This window comes from Petromyzon marinus, chromosome 1 (genome assembly GCF_048934315.1).
Source record: "Petromyzon marinus isolate PM22_M1 ecotype Great Lakes invasive population chromosome 1, UKy_Petmar_22M1.pri1.0, whole genome shotgun sequence".
Taxonomy (NCBI): domain Eukaryota; kingdom Metazoa; phylum Chordata; class Hyperoartia; order Petromyzontiformes; family Petromyzontidae; genus Petromyzon; species Petromyzon marinus.
In genome coordinates this window covers 33,725,388-33,743,473 of record NC_133667.1, presented here as the reverse complement: position 1 = coordinate 33,743,473, position 18,086 = coordinate 33,725,388, and the positions used below count along the sequence as shown (strand labels likewise).

Genomic DNA, 18,086 nt, shown 5'->3' with positions numbered 1-18,086 from the left:
TGGCATTAATGCATTCTGTGACCTCACGGGAATGACGGTTTTGTCATCGCGAAAGCCAAGATTATTGGCGGGGAGCTTCGACAAATAAAACTCAGCGGCAGTTGGGAAATCTGCGAGCCAATGGTTCACGTTAAACATAACGCAGACTGCTGTGCACGTGTGGCTTTGTTGCCTGGCTCATGAATGCGATGCCCGCCAAAGCCAAAGACCGTGTCAAAAAAATGCGCATCCAGCGCACGTTACGATGGAAGTGTTCGCTTACGTCACGGTGTACGAGCGCTTCACAACGCTCGGAAGCACAGGCTGCCTCTGATGTCTCCGAGCGCATTCCATCGTGTCGTACGCTACTGTACTTCGCTTTGAGTGCGCGTGAGCAGTTTGGCCTTGACACTGAGAAAGAATTCCAAACAGCTCTCCTTGGCAGATTGAGTCCCGACCACCCCCCCCCGCCCCATTGCAGAGAACATCCTAAAATGTCACGAACCATAGCTTATTTCTCTGGGGTTCACTTTATACTCGCAAACAAGTTTGTTGGAGTTGGCGACGATGCTCGTGAGTTTGTAACGGTAAGCCTGAGACTTGATCCTAAACTGCGGGTGTGACATCATTCGCGGCAAGGCTTTGTGCTCTGCCCGCACTAAAGCTCCTCGCCGGCGTTGTGCCCTGCGCTTTGTTGTGGGCTGTGGTTTCATAGGCCGCGTCATCACGGGACACGCTTCAGAAGAGTTGTCGCGCCTGTGCCTTTCGCACAAGCTTCGTTGTCGCCCCTTGCGGTTGCGAGCTATGCGCGGGACAAAAATACACTGTCTCGCATCCCTCTTGATGCGTTGATGGACCGTGCTGCATGCTGTTTGGCATGATGTCCGACGTTTCGCCCCTTGTGCTTAGAGATTCTTCAGGAACTGAACAAGGGATAGCACAACTTGACAAGACATTGCAGAGGCGTACAGCGGAACTGCGAAAACCTACTGACAGCAACGATTGATTTTCAGTGATCGTGAATTGCATTGTTTTGATTTCTACGTGGTATTGTAGACTAAAACAGGGCTACGTTGTCAGCGGAGGGCAGAGCAGCAAAATACATTGTTGAGCTGTACTACGCTCAAGTGTTTATGCTTCCCACCTTCACTGAGCTCCATTGACCAGCCTGGTGAAGTACAACCTGCATGGCATGGGGAAGCACTCATCCAGCAGTGGATCGACAAAAGAGCTGCACGTGATTTTTATCAGCAGGGCTGTTAAAAGTTGGCCTCCGTGGTTGTACGAAGAACATGTAGGAAATAACGTACAGGGGATAAATGTTTTGCCCTTATTGTTTCAGTCTTCCAATGTGAAAACACAGCGATTGCGTTGACAAAATCTGCAACTGCCATTGCTTTGTGTGAACGCATTTTAAAGCATTTTGCCAACTCGTGCTTGTTCCGCTCTCTCGTTCCAGGGCAAAATGTGAACGCCACCATAAAGAGTCAGCAAACATGAGGCTCCCGTAGTCATGTCATCATAAGTCTGCGTAAAGGAATCCTCTTCCACCAAACAATGAGGGCCGATTCTCCTTGACCTGGCCAAAAACGACTCGGGAGCCGGGAGCCTCTCAAACGTAGAGGGCGAAGACCGAGAAAGTTGGTGCGGCCCACGCGGCGTGGAATGGCCAGCCCGCCGAAACTCACCGGAGAGACGCTGATCGTCCACCACATCCCGCTCGTTCACTGTCAGGTGCCAGCCGTCCGCGCGCAGGGCATCATGGGAAAGCGTGCCGCCCCCTTCAGCCTCACGTCAGACTTGGGCAGCCAGGGGTCCGTGTCTCTATCGGGCAGCAGAACCATCAACAGCAGCAGCAACAGCAGCAGCAACAACAGCAACAACAGCAATAGCAGCAGCAACAACAGCACGAACAACGGCGACGGCGGACACGTGCGGGGGCGGGAGAAGGCCGGGCTGTCCTCTCCGTGCTCTACCGCCGTCGCCTCGCTGCCCGACGGAACGGCCCAGGTCCAGGACTCGGACTCCCCGAGGCTCTCGGGACCCTGCGGCACCGTCGTCCAGAACGACCCTCGGCGCATGCAGCAGTCCTCCTTCCACCTCCACAACAACAAAAACCGGTGCATGACGCGGTGGAGGTCGCTGAGCTCGCAGCTCGAGGGAGGGTGCGGCGTGACGATCGCCGCCGACGGCCAGGTGACGAACACGAGCAGCAGGGCGAGGTCGCAGGTCACGGGCAATGGCCGGGCGGGAAATCGCTTCAACAGAGCCTCGTCGTGCCCAGACGGCCACAACGGCAACAACGTGAGGTTCAAGCGGCTGTCGCTGCAGTGCCAGGGGAAGGGCCTGTCCATCGTGAGAGACATCGACAACGCCGACGTGGGAGGCTACCGCAGCAGGAGCAGCTTGACCAACGAGTTGCTGAGGGAGGCGGAGGAGATGCTCGACAACTGTAACGAGAGCGGAGCGGAGGACAACGCGCCCGTCGAGGGCTTTGAGATCGGTGGTGGCGGCACGCACCGCGATCCGGCAGAGCGCGGCTCCCGATCGGCGCACGACAACGACGACGACGGGGGGTGCGACGGCGACTACGGTGGCGACGACGCGGATTGCGAGCGAAATGGCTACGCCAGCCTGGGCGACGCCAACTACGAGTACTGCGAGAACGACGGGCCGCACGGCGGGGGCTGCGGCGGCTGCGGCGAGTACGAGTGCAGCATGTGCAGCACGCGCATCAGCGACGGCAGCGCGCGCACCGAGCTGAGCGACTTCGGCGGGGACGCGCCGGGCGGCCGCCGCGACGTCGACAAGGGGAGCGACGGGGACGTGGGCCGGGCCCCCACGGGCTCCTCCTCCTCCATGCAGTGGAGCCCCCTGGAGAGCGAGTCCTTCTACCTGGACCTGCACAGCTCTCCCTGCGGCTCCCAGCGCACCGGCGGCGGCGGCGGCAGCAGCAGCAGCAGCCCCTCGGAGCCGTTCACCGTGCGCGTCGACCGCGAGCTCCGCTCGGCGTCGGCGCTCGACTACGACGCGGACGCCGACGGCAACCTGTGCGGCACGGGCGACCGCGCCGCCGCCGCCGCGCCCGGTGGACTCGGCGCAGGCGGGGGGGGAGGCGCCGGGCGCGCCGTCGAGGAATCGGCCGCCGACGATGACGACGGCCTCGGCGTCGGCCGCGCGAGCGCAGCGGCCGGAGGGCGCGATTCGCCTCTGCCGGGGGCGAGCGGGTCGCGGGGAGAGGCGCGCCTGGTGCAGGCCATGCAGAACTACTACCGGCTGGTCACGGTGGACCTGTCCACGCAGTCGACGCCGTCGCACACGGCCGTGTGCTCGTCGGCCGAAAGCAGCGCCTCGTCCGAGGGGCCCGGCGGCGCCGCCTTCGGCCCGGCCGAAGCGTCCACGGAGTACTACTTGTTCGACAGGCCACGTGCCGGCGGAGAGGGGGCGACTCCCGTGGACGAGGCGGGCGGCCGCCGCTCCTGCACGTCGCCTGCCCTCGCGAGAGGACGATTCGGGGATGCCGAGAGAGATGGTGGCGAGAGCCAGGTGGCGACGCAGCAGCAGCGGCCTGAGGAGGAAGCGTCCGGCCAGCGAGTTGGCGTGGAGGCAAGCGGCAAAGTCGCGGAGCGCGAGGTGCCAGCGATCGATGAGAATTCGGTGTTGGATTCGATGGATTTTGCGAGCTGGGCCGAGAGGTTCAAGACGCACCCACATGAGAGGGACGACAGCCTGGGCGAAGGTTTGAGATGTCGGGAGTCTCCGAAAGATTCCTCCCTTAAGACGCCGACGAGGGACGATGAAAGTCAAATGTTAGAGTTGACCACCTGGTCTTTCCGAAGCAAGACCTCCATCGAGAGTAGGCAGGAGTCCCTGACCGACAGTCCGCAGTCTTCCAACGGTGCTTACAGAGAGGGCGAGAAGGACGAAGACATGCTGAGGGGTTTTGACATCCGGCCTTACAAACACGTCTGCGGGCTCAACACGTGCCACAGCTTCCCACGGCACATCACGCCCTCGCTGAGGCAGCGCTCAAAGAGCTACGACCAGAGCCTGGGCCGCAAGCCGCTGCAGGGCATCGTCTCCTTCAACCGCCTGCTCAGCTGCCCCAGCGAGCTGAGCCAGGGCCCCGCGTCGCAGCAAGCCACGCCGCAGAAGCGTGTCACCTCTTTCGCCAAGATCGCTCAGAGCCGCAAGAAGGGAGGCGGCCCGTCACCGCCTCCGCCGCCGCCGCCACAGTGCCGGCACAGCGACCTGGCGTCGATGCAGATCACGCCGATCGACGAGCGCTCGAGCCTCGGGAACGGACCCTACGATTCGGCCGGAAGTGCATGCCGTGTCACCGACGAAGCGGCAGGCGGTGCCCTCGACGGCTCCCCCAGTGTCGGCCGATCCCTGTCCCGGAGGTCGAACCCCTTCCAGAGCGAGCCGAATCTCCCGCAGAGCAGCGGCGGCGGCAAAGTCCCCTCCTCCGCGAGCTTCACGCTGAACGGCAGAGCCGTCCCCGAGTACCTCCAGACGTGGAGCCCCTCGCCCCCCTACGCATGTCCCGCGGACGACACGACGGGCAGCGGCGGCGAGGAGGACGGTAGCGGCGGCAACGGCGGCGGCGGCGCTCTGCCCAAGGGAAGGAGAGAGGAGGCGGCGCGGGCGGGCGCGAGCGCCGGCACGCGGGGAGAGGTGTGCGGCGAATGTGCCGACGGCCAGAGAAGAGACGCGGATGTGATGGGCGCTTCTGGCGGTGGGCGTTCGTGGGCATTACGGGAAGGTCACGCGACTGCAGGTGAGGTCGCGCCCTGAATCGCACAAAAAAACAGCAGCTTCAGGTGCATGCAACGTCGTCATGACGATGAATTTCGTTTGTATGTTAATGATTACACTTACGATGCTTACATGCAATTGAGAATGGGGTATTTTGAATTAATATGCGTTACATACAGTTGGTGTATGCAGCAGCTGCAGTGGCCAGAGACACATTCAATACAATGGTAAATAATCTATCGAATTGTGACCCTGAATCATGAAACTTGATATTGTCTGTATACAGCACACACAGGTTAGAGCCCATTTAGGCTCCAAATCTCTGTGCAAGGGACATCTGGGAACAGCCGTAGATGAATCTAGACGGTGACAAATGCGCGACCATTATCTATTATCAGGTTCTATTCACTGCCACGAGTGGCCACCGTGAGTCTCCGAGAGTAGGAGTGGCCACCCCCGAACAGCTGCCAAAATACACCCGCGTCTGCAGTGCTGTCCAGAGAAGAGTCCTGCTGTTCTCTGCCACTGCTACATAACCGGCGCTTGTTCTAGCTGTCCGTCACACGTCAACTATAATATTAGCAGTCATTAAATGCTGAAGTGTAATCATTTGGCCGCCTCGCGGTTCAATTGAACTCAGAATTTGGGGCGGCGATTCGAGAAGTAGTGCTATTGTCAACATTGTGGAGAATGTAGTGCTAGTGGCTGCAAGGGGTCACACAAATGAGAGTAATTGCATGCAACGTACACGAATCGAAAATAAATCACGTTGTGAACAATTAAATGTCCACATTGTGAGCTTGAAAATAAGCTTCCATTGATGAATCGACGCATTATTACACGACTATAAATACAACAACGTGGGAACGAAAATATATTTGTTGTTATCCTGTTTAACTCGGTAATTCTGCAATGAACGTACAGCTGTGTTCATTCAACAAACGCACACCAGTACGGTATTTCATTCCCCCAATAAATGTCATTAATGCGTGAACACACGTGAAACACATGGAGCGGCGTATGACCCGGCTACCTTGGCTGACAAGGTAACTGGCACTTAACGCAACTAATGGCCCTTCCGTTGGGGGCCACCCTCCGAATGCTAAATTGTGACTTCAATTACACCCACTGCCTCGCCACTCAGGAAAGCAACGGTTTTTGTTTGGGTCCCACTGGGCTCGCAGCGTTCTCCCTCGTGAGCGCTAACACAAAAAAAACTGCGAACGCTAAAAATTATCTTCGCCTAACAGCATTTCCCCCCAGAATTCCTGGGACAGGGCGGATAAGAATCTGTAAGTGAAATAAACTAAATCCGCGTATTTGTGAATTGTACGGGCAGTGCGAGGTTCGGACATGTCTTTTCCACACGCACTGTGACATTCAAGGATGTGAGTAAGGCGTGTTAGAAAAGTACATTTTACATCCCGTGGGAATCTGGAAAGTCAGTTTGGTTGGGGGAAATGTGGCGGGCGTGATGGGAATGGTTTGTGGGCTGGACTGTCGCCAGCATCGTTCATCTCACACCAGAAGAAGAAGAAAGAAAACCTCTCTCTGAGATGCCAGTGACCGTGGTGGCAGCAGCGGTGTCTAAACAAAGGCAGGAAATACTTTACACCCTCCACATTAATGAACACTGCCCCTTGTGCGCTGCATTTATTTTTTTATTTTGTCCCTTTTACAAAGATCTCCGTAAGCCTCAGCTGTCCCTTGTGTGCGGTAAAATAAATGTTTTGTGCCGACCGACTGCGTCCAGGCTGAAACTGTGCAATGTAAGGCAAATTAACAAAATCACGTGGAATGCGGCGGATCTGAGCAGCAGCAGATCTATGAAGCTAAGCAGGTTTGAGCCTGGGATAGTGCTTGCGTAGGCAACCACCGTGCCTAACAGATGTTGTAGACTGCGGGACTATGTTGGGCGCAGCAGAGGGCAGTGCAGAAATATTCGTTGTTGTATTTGACTTCTACGCTTTCCACATACGTTCCCAGCCTCCACCAATGCACACTGACCGACTTCGGTGAAGTATGGTCAAGTAACTCCCACGCCCCGCATGGCTTGCAGAGGCCCTCACCCAGCAGTGGATTGACAGAGGGCAGCACTGTCCACATTGACCACTTTAAAGAACAGAGACAGCAGAAGGAAGTTAAGACGACTGGAACTCACGTTAGGAAATATAATTGTATAATTTATGCATTGCAAAGACACTTTACAATAATTATAAAAGATGAAAATGTCGTGAGAATTGTATTATTTTATTTTTATTATTTTATTTCCATTCTACGTGACTTTACCGAAAGAACCAAGAAGATGAATTCCTGCAGTCACGAAAGCTTTATATCGAAATTTAACCACCTCTACGGGGAGGGATTCCACACAACCTTAAGATCCTTCAACAAACTCCGGGATAAGAAGGCTCAACTAATCGAGTCTCTCACCTTTCTGAAGAGATGCCGCGACTCTAAGCTTAAAAGACGTGGTCCTTGCTTGACAGCGTTCATTCAAGCTCTGTCTTCTGGACAGACCTGTTTCTTCACCTGAAGAAGTCCACTTGCGTTGTGGCCGAAACGTCGTGAGAATTTTATTATTTGATTTTTATTATTTTATTTCCATTCTACGTGATTTTACCGAAAGAACCAAGAAGATGAAAATGTGTTTTTGTTTCGATGATAATAATACGTGTAACATGTGCGCATGGCAAACACCATCTGAGGATGAAACCCTGTGGGCAGCGCGGCATGGAGGTCATTCGGGTTCCAGTGGTGGCTGCACCCAGACCCTGGCACTCTTCGTCCTTTGCGTGTTTTTATTCTGCTCTGCCCTTGAGATTTGCGGTCTCCCGTCATCGCACGTGCCACTGCTCCCAACCTCTCTCTCTCTGTGTCCAATAGCAGTGTTCCCAATGGAACAGACAAAACCTCTTTAATTCGATGAATACAGTCCTATTTACTCACAAACTCCATTTGCGGGTCTTAACAAATGAGACGCGTTTAGTCACTCGTTTGCATGCACTTGGACAGCCCTGTTGTGGTCCACCCACTGCTGGATTTACTATAGTAATTGACCAAAAAATATAATGTACATTTAGAGTTTGCATGTCTTTCTCTCTCCCCGTGGTCGCGTGGATTTTTTTTCCGGGTCCTCCGGTTTTTCCCTCCACGTTTAGGATCAACATCATGCATTTAGAGGAGTTGGCCGCTATGAATTTCCACGTGATAAGCCACATTGTTTAGCTATCGTTTGTGATTGCCAGGTCGCTTCTGAAAAAATGCTAAATAGCTCAGTGGGCCTTACCTGGTAAAATAAAAAAATAAACGGTTTAGTAGTTTTCGTAATTGCTGAACAGTACTCAATGGAATAGAGTATACAGTACGTAAGCAACACACCGCCCCCTACTACTGCGAAAACTTGGCAGGACCCTCCTGAAAAGTAGTCTTGAGACTCTCTCAGGTAAACAGGCACAACATATATATTGTAAGATCATCCTAAAAAATTGCCTGAACACTCAGTGAGCCTTTCATGGATCAATAAAAGAATAATAATCTTAACAATTTACAACCATTTGTCAATCCACTTGGACAAGCGCCTACCCATGCCGCGTGGATATTGGGGATGGGGTTCTTTGACGAAACTTCACCACGTTGGTCAGTGCGGGTTGGCGAAAGTGCGGAGCATAGATGTGGGATCGTAGAAGTACGGTACAATAAAGGATGTTTTTCTTCACTGCCCTTAACGTAGCCCAACAGACGATAACGACCTTGCAGTCCAGCAAGCGGGCTTCCGATAGGCGGTCCGTGCAAATGTGAGTTTTAGCATTTGCCTTATCGTTGTGGGATGATCTATATGCAATGCTGGATTGAAAGCCTCCCCAAAGCCACCCACCAGAATCAGAAACTTTGTTTAGACCAGGAGGAATCCGATGAGCTATGAAGCTTTTCCCCACCCCTCCGCTCGTGTAACGCGCCCTGCCCCTGTGGCCCCACATTCTCTCGTCAGTTCATAACGGTGTCATTCATCACTTGCGTGCATTCGCTCAGACTTCAGGAAAACGTGCATTCCGTAACTTTACACAAGGCGTTGGGCCAAGTTGGGCCTAATTGACCCCAACATGGTTGATCTTTAACGGAGGCACGCTTACGGGCAGACGCATCGAGGTTCAATTTAAATAAAAAAACTACACAACTCAAAATTATGAAATCGAATCAAACGCTTCAATAGAAAACCTCTCGGATGCGGAGAGGTACATACATACACAGGGTGCTTCCAAAATGTTCTAATACTTATATGGGACTATTGTTTTTAATGGGGAAAGAACGGATAATACACTGTAACACGATAACAAAGGTGATGTTAATATATTTAAAAAGGCAAAGAGTCTTCCACGTGTTCGCCATCGTTGTCAACACGTGGCCTGGAATCATTCTCCACGTGTTCGCCATCGTTGTCAACACGTGGCCTGGAATCATTCTCCACGTGGTCTCCAAAGCCCGGAGGCAGCAGCACACCTCTCGTGCTATTGTCGCAAATTCTCGGAAGTGTTAACATTGCTTTGAAGCACCCCGTGCATGTGTTTGTGTATATATGAAGGAAATAAAACCTTCAATCTGGCAACACCAACTCAACGAGGAAGCAGCCCGGGCCGTGCCGGATGTGTGGTGGGAAATGTTGGGGCTGTGGTCAAGTCGCCAGTGGCGTGCGCTGCCTGGAGAGGGAAAAACAGGGGCAGTGGAGCGGCCAGAGGTATCAACAGCACAATAGCTGCTGTGTGTGCGCATTGTTGTGCGTAGTGTGTGGGCCCAAAGTGCGTGTGTGTGGACCCGCAGTGTGTGTGTACGTGCGCAGTGTGTGTGTACGTGCGCAGTGTGTGTGTACGTGCGCAGTGTGTGTGTACGTGCGCAGTTAGTGTGTGTACGTGCGCAGTTAGTGTGTGTACGTGCGCAGTTAGTGTGTGTACGTGCGCAGTTAGTGTGTGTACGTGCGCAGTTAGTGTGTGTACGTGCGCAGTTAGTGTGTGTACGTGCGCAGTTAGTGTGTGTACGTGCGCAGTTAGTGTGTGTACGTGCGCAGTTAGTGTGTGTACGTGCGCAGTGTGTGTGTGTGCGTGTGTGGACCCGCAGTGCGTGTGCGTGAAATATCTGGACACGGTCCTCTGGGTGGGCTCCTCCGCGTCAGGCGAGAGGCTGCATTGGCTGGGTCGTGTAGCCCACGCATGCACAAAAGCGGCTTCTGTTTGGTCGGATAGATGGGGGGCTAAAAACAAAAAAAGGGGGCCGGTGTGGCGGCGGCACGGGCGAGACAAGAGGCGGAGACCGTCGTGGTAGACAGGAGCACGCGGAGCTGAGTGGAGATGCCGATTTGGCTGTGTACCGGAGGTGTCAAAAAAGGCTCGTGAAGGACGCTGCTGGGCAGTGGACCCCTCCACCGCTGCTGGAGGAGCGACGCTCAACGAGGACGAGCGGAGCACCGGGCGGACAGAGCAGCAAGTCGGCAGCAGTGGGAAGCGCAGGCGGTGGCGGATCTGCCAGGCGATGTCATGTCGGGTCAACCCACGGCACCTGGGTCTGCCCCGTGACCCGATGATGCCAGGGAAGCCTTCAACACTCCACTTGGCCTCAAAGTGCCACCTAGCCTGGCACAAGGGGTACCGTGTTGGAACTTCGCCTCGTGGCTGCTGTTGTTCTGCCAACACTGCCGAGACACGCTTACACGTGGGCCGTACGCTGCTCGAGGCGCTCAGGGGCATGCTGCTGTACGGTATTTATAGCGAGCTGAGCATTTCGCTATTCCTAAAATGGCATTGAATAAATAAGTGGCGAAGAGCCAAGACACCACGCACAGTTTGGACTTAATCATGTTTGGGGTTAATGTCCTGAGTATGGTCTCCTCCCCTCCACCCCCGTCTCTTCTGCTGCTTGGCGTGGAAGTTTATAATTTGTTTTGCAACTTTGGGCACCACGGTGGCTAGGAGATGTAAACTCCACAGGAGGTCGTGGGTTCGATCCGGACCCTGACGCTTGTGTATTTGGAGTTTACACGTCTCTCCCTCCCTGGTTGTGTGGATTTTTTTTTTCCGGGTCCTCCGGTTTTTCCCCTCCACATTTAGCATCAACGTCACGCGTTTCGAGTACTTGGCAGCGATGCATTTCCACGTGATAAGCCGCTGCTGCGTTGAGCTATCATTTGTGGCCAGGTCTCTTCTGAAAAAGAGCTTGATAGCTCAGTGTGCTTTACCTGGTTTTAAAAAAAAGAATAGCTTAATGTCTGACTCGCCCCTACTGGGCATCTGTGAAAAAAGAGCTTCATAGCTCATCGTATTTTTTTCCCCCAGGATAAATAAAGATTCTGAAGTGTCTAAAATTGACACCTGCTCCTGACGAGCAGCCTTGAGTCCCGGGCCGTGGGTGACGAGCAGTTGTTGTTGTTGATGACGACGATGACGACGTTGTTGTTGCTGTTGCCGAGGTGTCCGATGCCGAGGTGTCCAATGACGAGGTGTCCAATGACGAGGAACTACGCTCAGCTGGTGGAATTAAATGCAACGGCGTAGTTTGTGGAGCCGCTATAATCGGTGGGGATATGGGGGGTGCTATTTACATTTATTTTCGTCCGTGCCTATTTGTGGAAATTGTTCCTGGTATACTATATCCGCGTAGCCACTCGCGATAAATGCAGATCTTAGGATACATTTATCCGCCGCTACATTAATTTCACGGCTATTTTTCAATCCACTACTGGATGAAGGCCCTGCCAGGCTGTCAGTTGCGGAGGTTTATTTGACCATACTTCACTGTGGTGGTCAGTGCAGAGTTGATGAATGGGGGGGGGCTCAAATATACTTTCCATATATTACTTAAAATTCATACATATTGGGGTGGAGCGGTGGCACAGTGACTGTGTGCGAGTCCAATTGGTGCCCGTGGCTAAGAGCAGAGGCGAGTGATGTCCAAATGAGGTTTGGGCTCCACCTGCTTCGCTAAACCCGCATTGGTGAGCGTGCTGGAAGTTCAGTACATTCAAGCGACTGCCACAACCAACACGCCACGTTGGGGCCTTCATGCAGGAGTGGAATCATAAAGGCCTGTAAAGTCACAAATTATTGTATTTATCCACGAAAGGCCTCGAGTCTCAAGATGCTTTTTTTACAGGGGGGGGGGGGGGGTGCCTACATTGGTATCATTGGCCAATTCTGTGTAAATAATATTTGGTATGTGGGAGGAAACCGGATTCAGGAGAGAAAACGCATTACACAGGAGGGAATGAGACGCAACATCTCCACCAGATTCGACAATCCATTGCTGTGCAGCCATCTGGAATGTTCCATTCGTTTTAGTCAATAGCACACTTGATGAGATAACAAGTTCTGATGTCCATCACTGTCGTAGTAATAATAATCATGATTAAGCATGAGTGCAACATTGATTTTGTAAAAGCGTATACAATAGCACTTGATTGCATCAACAGTGGAAGCTGGGAAATGTCAGTCACAAAAATAAAACGAGTCTACAAATAACGTTTTAAAATAAACCATGTGACCAACACGAATACCATTCCACTGTACAAAGTATAAATCTTAGCAGGAATCCCTTAAACACTAATTTTAAGCGGTACGAGCTAGTAAATGTGGCTCGTTGGTGCAGCAAACCCAATGAAAATAAACAAGTACATCAATCACTTGCAACAAAGGTAGCCCTTGTAGGGAGCGGCGGTGGTAGACTGAGTGTGAATTTTGCTCGATGGATATTCTAGATGGATATTATCAAGGCCGTAATTATAATATATTGGGGGGGGGGGGGGGGACATGCACCCCAATATTCAAATATGCTCAAAATGTCCCCCCAATATATTGCTATAAACAATATTTTAAAAAATAATAATTGCTATGCTATGTAAATAAAAAAATGTTTTGCTAAACCTTGGCCACAATATCTGGACTTGTCTTCATATAAAATGCATAGATTTATGTTTATATGATTGTGGTTATGGTTGTACTTTATTAATCCCTAAGCTCTGCCATTACATACAATGAAACAAGAAAAGGTAAAAAAAGTAAAAACAGAGCAATGTAATACAAGACACTACTAGACATTATTGTTAAAAATAAATAAAAAGTCCATCCCATGTGTTAGTGAATATTTTAATATTTTAGGCAGGAAATTATTTTTAAAATTTAGATTTTTTTTCTGGGGGGGGAGGGGACCCCTAGACCCCCTGGAAGATTTGGTCCCCCCAATGTTGACTCCATGGCTACGGCCATCGATATTATCATCATCAGCCACAGTCTATCCACTGTTGGATGAAGGTCTGGATGAATGGGGAGTTCTCAAAGCCCTTTTGTTTCTTGGGAATTTCTTAGGAAGAGCCAAATTATGATTTATATTCCAGAAATGTAAATGAATATCTGCGTATGTGTGTGTAGCGGGGAGCGGTTAGTGTAGCTGTTAGCGTGCTGCGCTACGAACTCGACAACCCGAGTTCGATTCCTGCTCAAGGGCAGCACTAATGACGATTATCTGAACCGGTCCTGGGCCTCCCCTAGGTCGACTCAGACCAAATTAGTGCCTGGTGTGGTGTGTAAACATTGCTACTTGGGAGACAAAGGAGGTCAGGCATGGTGCTGCCCACCCACCCCCCTCGTGTGCCGTTCCCGCCTTCATAGGTGCACTTGCCCCAACAGTCTGTTACACTATACGGAGGATCTTTGTCCTTGTATATATACGTGTTTGGGATTCCCCCCCCCCTTCCCAAATACAGTATTACTATTATTATTCCCGGTGAACTAAGGCATTTCATGAGATTAATTGCGTTTTCCTTTGAAACTCTGCCAGCCAGCAGTGCACCACCTGGAGCATAGAAGCTGACATTGCTGACCGGACCAGGCTTTATGGGGCCTCTTTACCTACGCTCGGGAGGGGGTTCGCCTTTATAATAGGCCCTGCATGGCAAACTTTAATTCTGCATTTTAATACTCAAAGTCAAATGAATGAGCCGAATTAAGTGAAAACCGAATGGAATAACCTGCCGGGTTATTTTTGGTGTGTGTGTGCATTGGTGATTGATCTGACATGGTCAACTCAAGAGCTCCTGGTGTAGGAAACCTAGATTCGAACCCAGTTCTCCGGCTCAATGCTCTGACACAGCCAATTATTCACCCCCTAGGCTGCCCAGCCCCTACTTGTGCATTATAAAGGTTGTGATATAGCTACTTTAACACGTCACCATCATTTACATCTCTTTATTTTCTGAATTCGGGTTCATGGGAGGTTTGTGCAGTACAGTTCTATTGCACTCACCAAAGTTATAATTTTGACTACGGGACTAATGTGCTGGTAATTTAAACATTTAAAGCGTGGAAAAAAAATCTTAAATGATGATGACAACGACGCTTGTTAGCTGCGCTCGAGGGCGTGTTACGATTCATCCATCGTGTGCTCAGCACGGCACAAGAAGCCGTGATGAGGATACTGTAGTAGCCTGATGGTTACACTTCGACGGGAATTCTGACATTTCTGTGGCAGCCCGGAAGACACTAAATGTGGGCTGATAAAAGATTAATGTGGCTGAGTTGAGAGTGCCCTTCCTCCGACTCGCCGTGAACAGCTGCGGTGTATTACCCCTAATGGCCCGGGGCACAGCAGCCACGGCAGCGCAAAGCCACGAGGGAAATCTTTTGCTCTGCCATCGGCAGACCCGAGGTCCGTTTGCTGGCCGGTGCTGCGTTCGCCTTGTGCCGCCCAGGGAGAGCCGCCACTGTGGGGGTCCTCTTCGCTGGACCACAGTCGGGCATTGAAATTGCTGAGACGATTGTGTGTTGTAAGGCTACGTACGGTGCAAAAGAAGTTCAACATATATGCATAAGACGCTTTGAGTTACGGAAGCAATTGCCCTATGAATGCAAATAATTAACTTAACTCTCCCTGCAGCTGTCAGTTGAGGTTACCTGTGTGTTCATTAGAGTGCGGTGCCTTCTTCCCCTTTCATCTGCCTGAATTTTCCCTTTTTGTCCTTTCCGTGCTCAGGCTTGGGCACAAATCCAGGTGCAAAAACAACAACACCAACGCAATACGGCAAAGAGCATAGGCCCACGACGCTGCCAATCCAGCCCTTCATCCTGCACCACCACCTGAGCCGACAGCTTGCTGCCCGTCCCTTCCGGCCCGCCCGCGGCGCTCCGCAGCAGCCGAGCGCCGCCCTCCCGCTCGCTCGCGGGCAGCCGCAGCCGCCAGCGTCGGACCCCGCGGGGAGCGGCGGCCCCCCTCCCCCAGCGAGCGCCGCCCATGGCCGGTCGGCGCCCCTGGGCCACCCCGGCGGTCAGCTTCCGCTGCAGATCTCTCGCCCGACCCTAACGGGCACCCGCCTGGCCGCCTTGGGGTCCTCGCAGTCGCTGGGCGGCTCGCAGGGCTCGCGGGACGTCGCGCTGCAGCAGTCGCTGGGGGAGGACGGAGGCGACGGCGCGGCGAGGCTAGCGCAGCGGGCGGCCGACGCCAGGGACAGCGGCAGCGACAGCGACCAGTGGAACTCGGACGGAGGCGCGGCGCTAGCGGTGGTTTCGGCGGGGACGGCACGGCAGAGCCTGGTGTGCGAGTGCCGCTCGCGGAGGCGCTGGCGCCCGCCCCCCGGCGCTATCCGCCCCTCGCCGCTCGGCAGCCTGTCGCCCATTCGGGCCGACCTCCTGCTCCTGGCGTCGGCTTCCCCGACCCGGGCCACCGCTGCCGCGGGCGCCGGCGGCGCGCTGCTGCCGCCGCAGCCGCCGCCGCCGCCGCGCAGCTCGTCGTACCCGCCCACCATCGCGACGTACTCGTGCGGCCTGGCCCTCGCCGGCGACAGTAGCGCGGAGCAGTCGCCCGCCGGCTCGAGCGTGCCGGGGAGGTGCTCGTCTTCGAAGTTGGGCGGATTCCTGGGCAACACGGTTGCAGCGCCGGCCGCGTCTTGCGCGTCGCCGAAGAAGGCCGGTGGCTCAGGCGGAGGGGTTTTTGGGGGGGAGACGTGGCGGCCGCAGCCGCTGAAGCGATCGCCGAGGTTCACGTCCTTGCAGGCGAACTCCAGTGCGCTCGGGCCTCCTCAGGGTCACTCGCAACGAGCTGCCGCCACCACCTCCACTGCCAGGCACCTGGCGGAGACGCGGTGGGGTGGCTCGGAGGCGCCGAGGCCGCTCAGGGATGGTCCAGCTGCTGAGAGGGTAGGAGACGGTGGAAGATTTCACAGCAGCTGCGCCACCTCAAGAGCCAGCCAAGGGACGCTGATACAGCCCGGTACAACTTATCTTCTTCTGTGCAGTTCTCTTGAACGTCTTGGTTCATTGCTCTCTGCCGCATTTCCATTTATTTTTAAATTAGTGGCATTTTTTTTCTTTATGTTAAAGCCACATGCTTTGTGCTAGCGACAGCATTGTTGTTACTTATAATCACAGCTTAATACCTGAATGATATTTCACGATAAATTAATCCCTGCTTAATATCGTCGCTTACTTTGTGTTTGAGCCATTGTTTTGGTTTTTTAGAGGCTGTTTAAATATATATAAATAACAGTCTTGAATAAATGTGCATTAGCCATTGCCTATTTAGTGGAAAATGTTAAACATATTCTTAGCTCTTTCGGTAAAGTCATATATATTTTATTGTTTCCCTTCAACGTGACTTTACCGAAAGAGCTAAGAATATGAATTACTGCAGTCACGAAAGCTTTGAATCAAAATGTTAAACATGTTTCCGAGTGCAATTACTAATTACAACTGCTAGGATATTATTTAATATTTACTGACCGGTATGTGTGTTGCCATGGTCTAATGGTTAGCAGCACACTGGACTTTCGATCTACTGGCATAGCAGTTGTAAACGACGGTGAATCCTCTGTCCATTTTGCAGTATAAATGTGCGCACCACAATTGCTCAATTGGTGGATCGTGTGTGGTGGGGTAAAGTGTGGGCACTCCTACCTGCTGCAGGCCGTCCTGGCAGTGTGGAAGAGTAGGCCAAATAAACTAAAACTAAACTATTGAAACTTTTTTTAGCAGGTAAGGCCTATTGAGCTATGTAGCTTTTTTTCAGAAGCGACCTGGCTATCACAAATGATAGCTCAACAAAGTGGCTTGTCATCGCATCGAAATTTATTGCAGCCAAATACTCTTAAAACGCACGCCGATTCTAAATGTGGAGGGGAAAAATCAAATATCACCTGGAGGGGCTCTCCAGAGCTCCCTCTGGTTGGAGGGCCCATTCACCGGCAGTGGCGTGTGCAGGAAATTGCAGGGCTGCGCCTGTACCCCATTGTGCATTTTGGTGTCTGCCCCGCCTACCGGCGCAGCCTCCGACCTGGAAGTGCTGTGGCACGGGCGGCGGGGCTGCCGCTCCTCGAGTTCGCCGGCTGTGCGCTGCGGCTCGTTCCCTCACCGCGCGAGCAGCTCGTGGGCCTCCCGAACGCGCGCGCACACCCAGGGTACTACCCCTCCCCCCCAGCGCCACTCGCACCGCTCGCTCACAGACCCAGGGTACTACGGCCCCACCAGCGCCACTCACTTGCAGACTCGGGGTACTACGGCCCCACCAGCGCCACTCACTTGCAGACTCGGGGTACTACGGCCCCACCAGCGCCACTCACTTGCAGACCCGGGTACTACGGCCCCACCAGCGCCACTCACTTGCAGACCCAGGGTACTATATGGCCCAACCAGTGCCACTCACTTGCAGACCCAGGGTACTACGGCCCCACCAGCGCCACTCACTTGCAGACTCGGGGTACTACGGCCCCATCAGCGCCACTCACTTGCAGACTCGGGGTACTACGGCCCCACCAGCGCCACTCACTTGCAGACCCGGGTACTACGGCCCCACCAGCGCCACTCACTTGCAGACCCGGGTACTACGGCCCCACCAGCGCCACTCACTTGCAGACCCAGGGTACTACGGCCCCACCAGCGCCACTCACTTGCAGACCCGGGTACTACGGCCCCACCAGCGCCACTCACTTGCAGACCCAGGGTACTACATGGCCCCACCCGTGCCACTCACTTGCAGACCCAGGGTACTACGGCCCCACCAGCGCCACTCACTTGCAGACCCGGGTACTACGGCCCCACCAGCGCCACTCACTTGCAGACCCGGGTACTACGGCCCCACCAGCGCCACTCACTTGCAGACCCAGGGTACTACGGCCCCACCAGCGCCACTCACTTGCAGACTCAGGGTACTACGGCCCCACCAGCGCCACTCACTTGCAGACCCAGGGTACTACAGTCCCACCAGTATTACTCGCGCGCATGCCCAGGGTATTACGGCCCCCCCCCCCAGCACCACTCACTCGCAGACCCGGGGTACTACGAGCCACCCCCCCCAGCCCCCCCCCAGGTGATACTGCTGTG

The 18,086-nt window shown here is 53.7% G+C and overlaps 1 protein-coding gene across 4 annotated transcripts in view; it reads left to right on the top strand.

The window, feature by feature from the left end:
• The window catches only part of LOC116940340 (uncharacterized), a 37,524-nt gene that overhangs the window by 8,642 nt on the left and 10,796 nt on the right, over nt 1-18,086 (top strand). For all 4 annotated transcript variants that reach the window (XM_032950066.2, XM_032950077.2, XM_032950096.2 and 1 more), the window contains 3 exons: nt 1,439-4,759; nt 14,749-15,981; nt 17,033-17,164. In XM_032950066.2, the coding sequence (XP_032805957.2) occupies nt 1,645-4,759; nt 14,749-15,981; nt 17,033-17,164 (4,480 nt within the window). In that variant the 5' untranslated portion in view covers nt 1,439-1,644. The remainder of the gene's footprint in view (nt 1-1,438; nt 4,760-14,748; nt 15,982-17,032; nt 17,165-18,086) is intronic.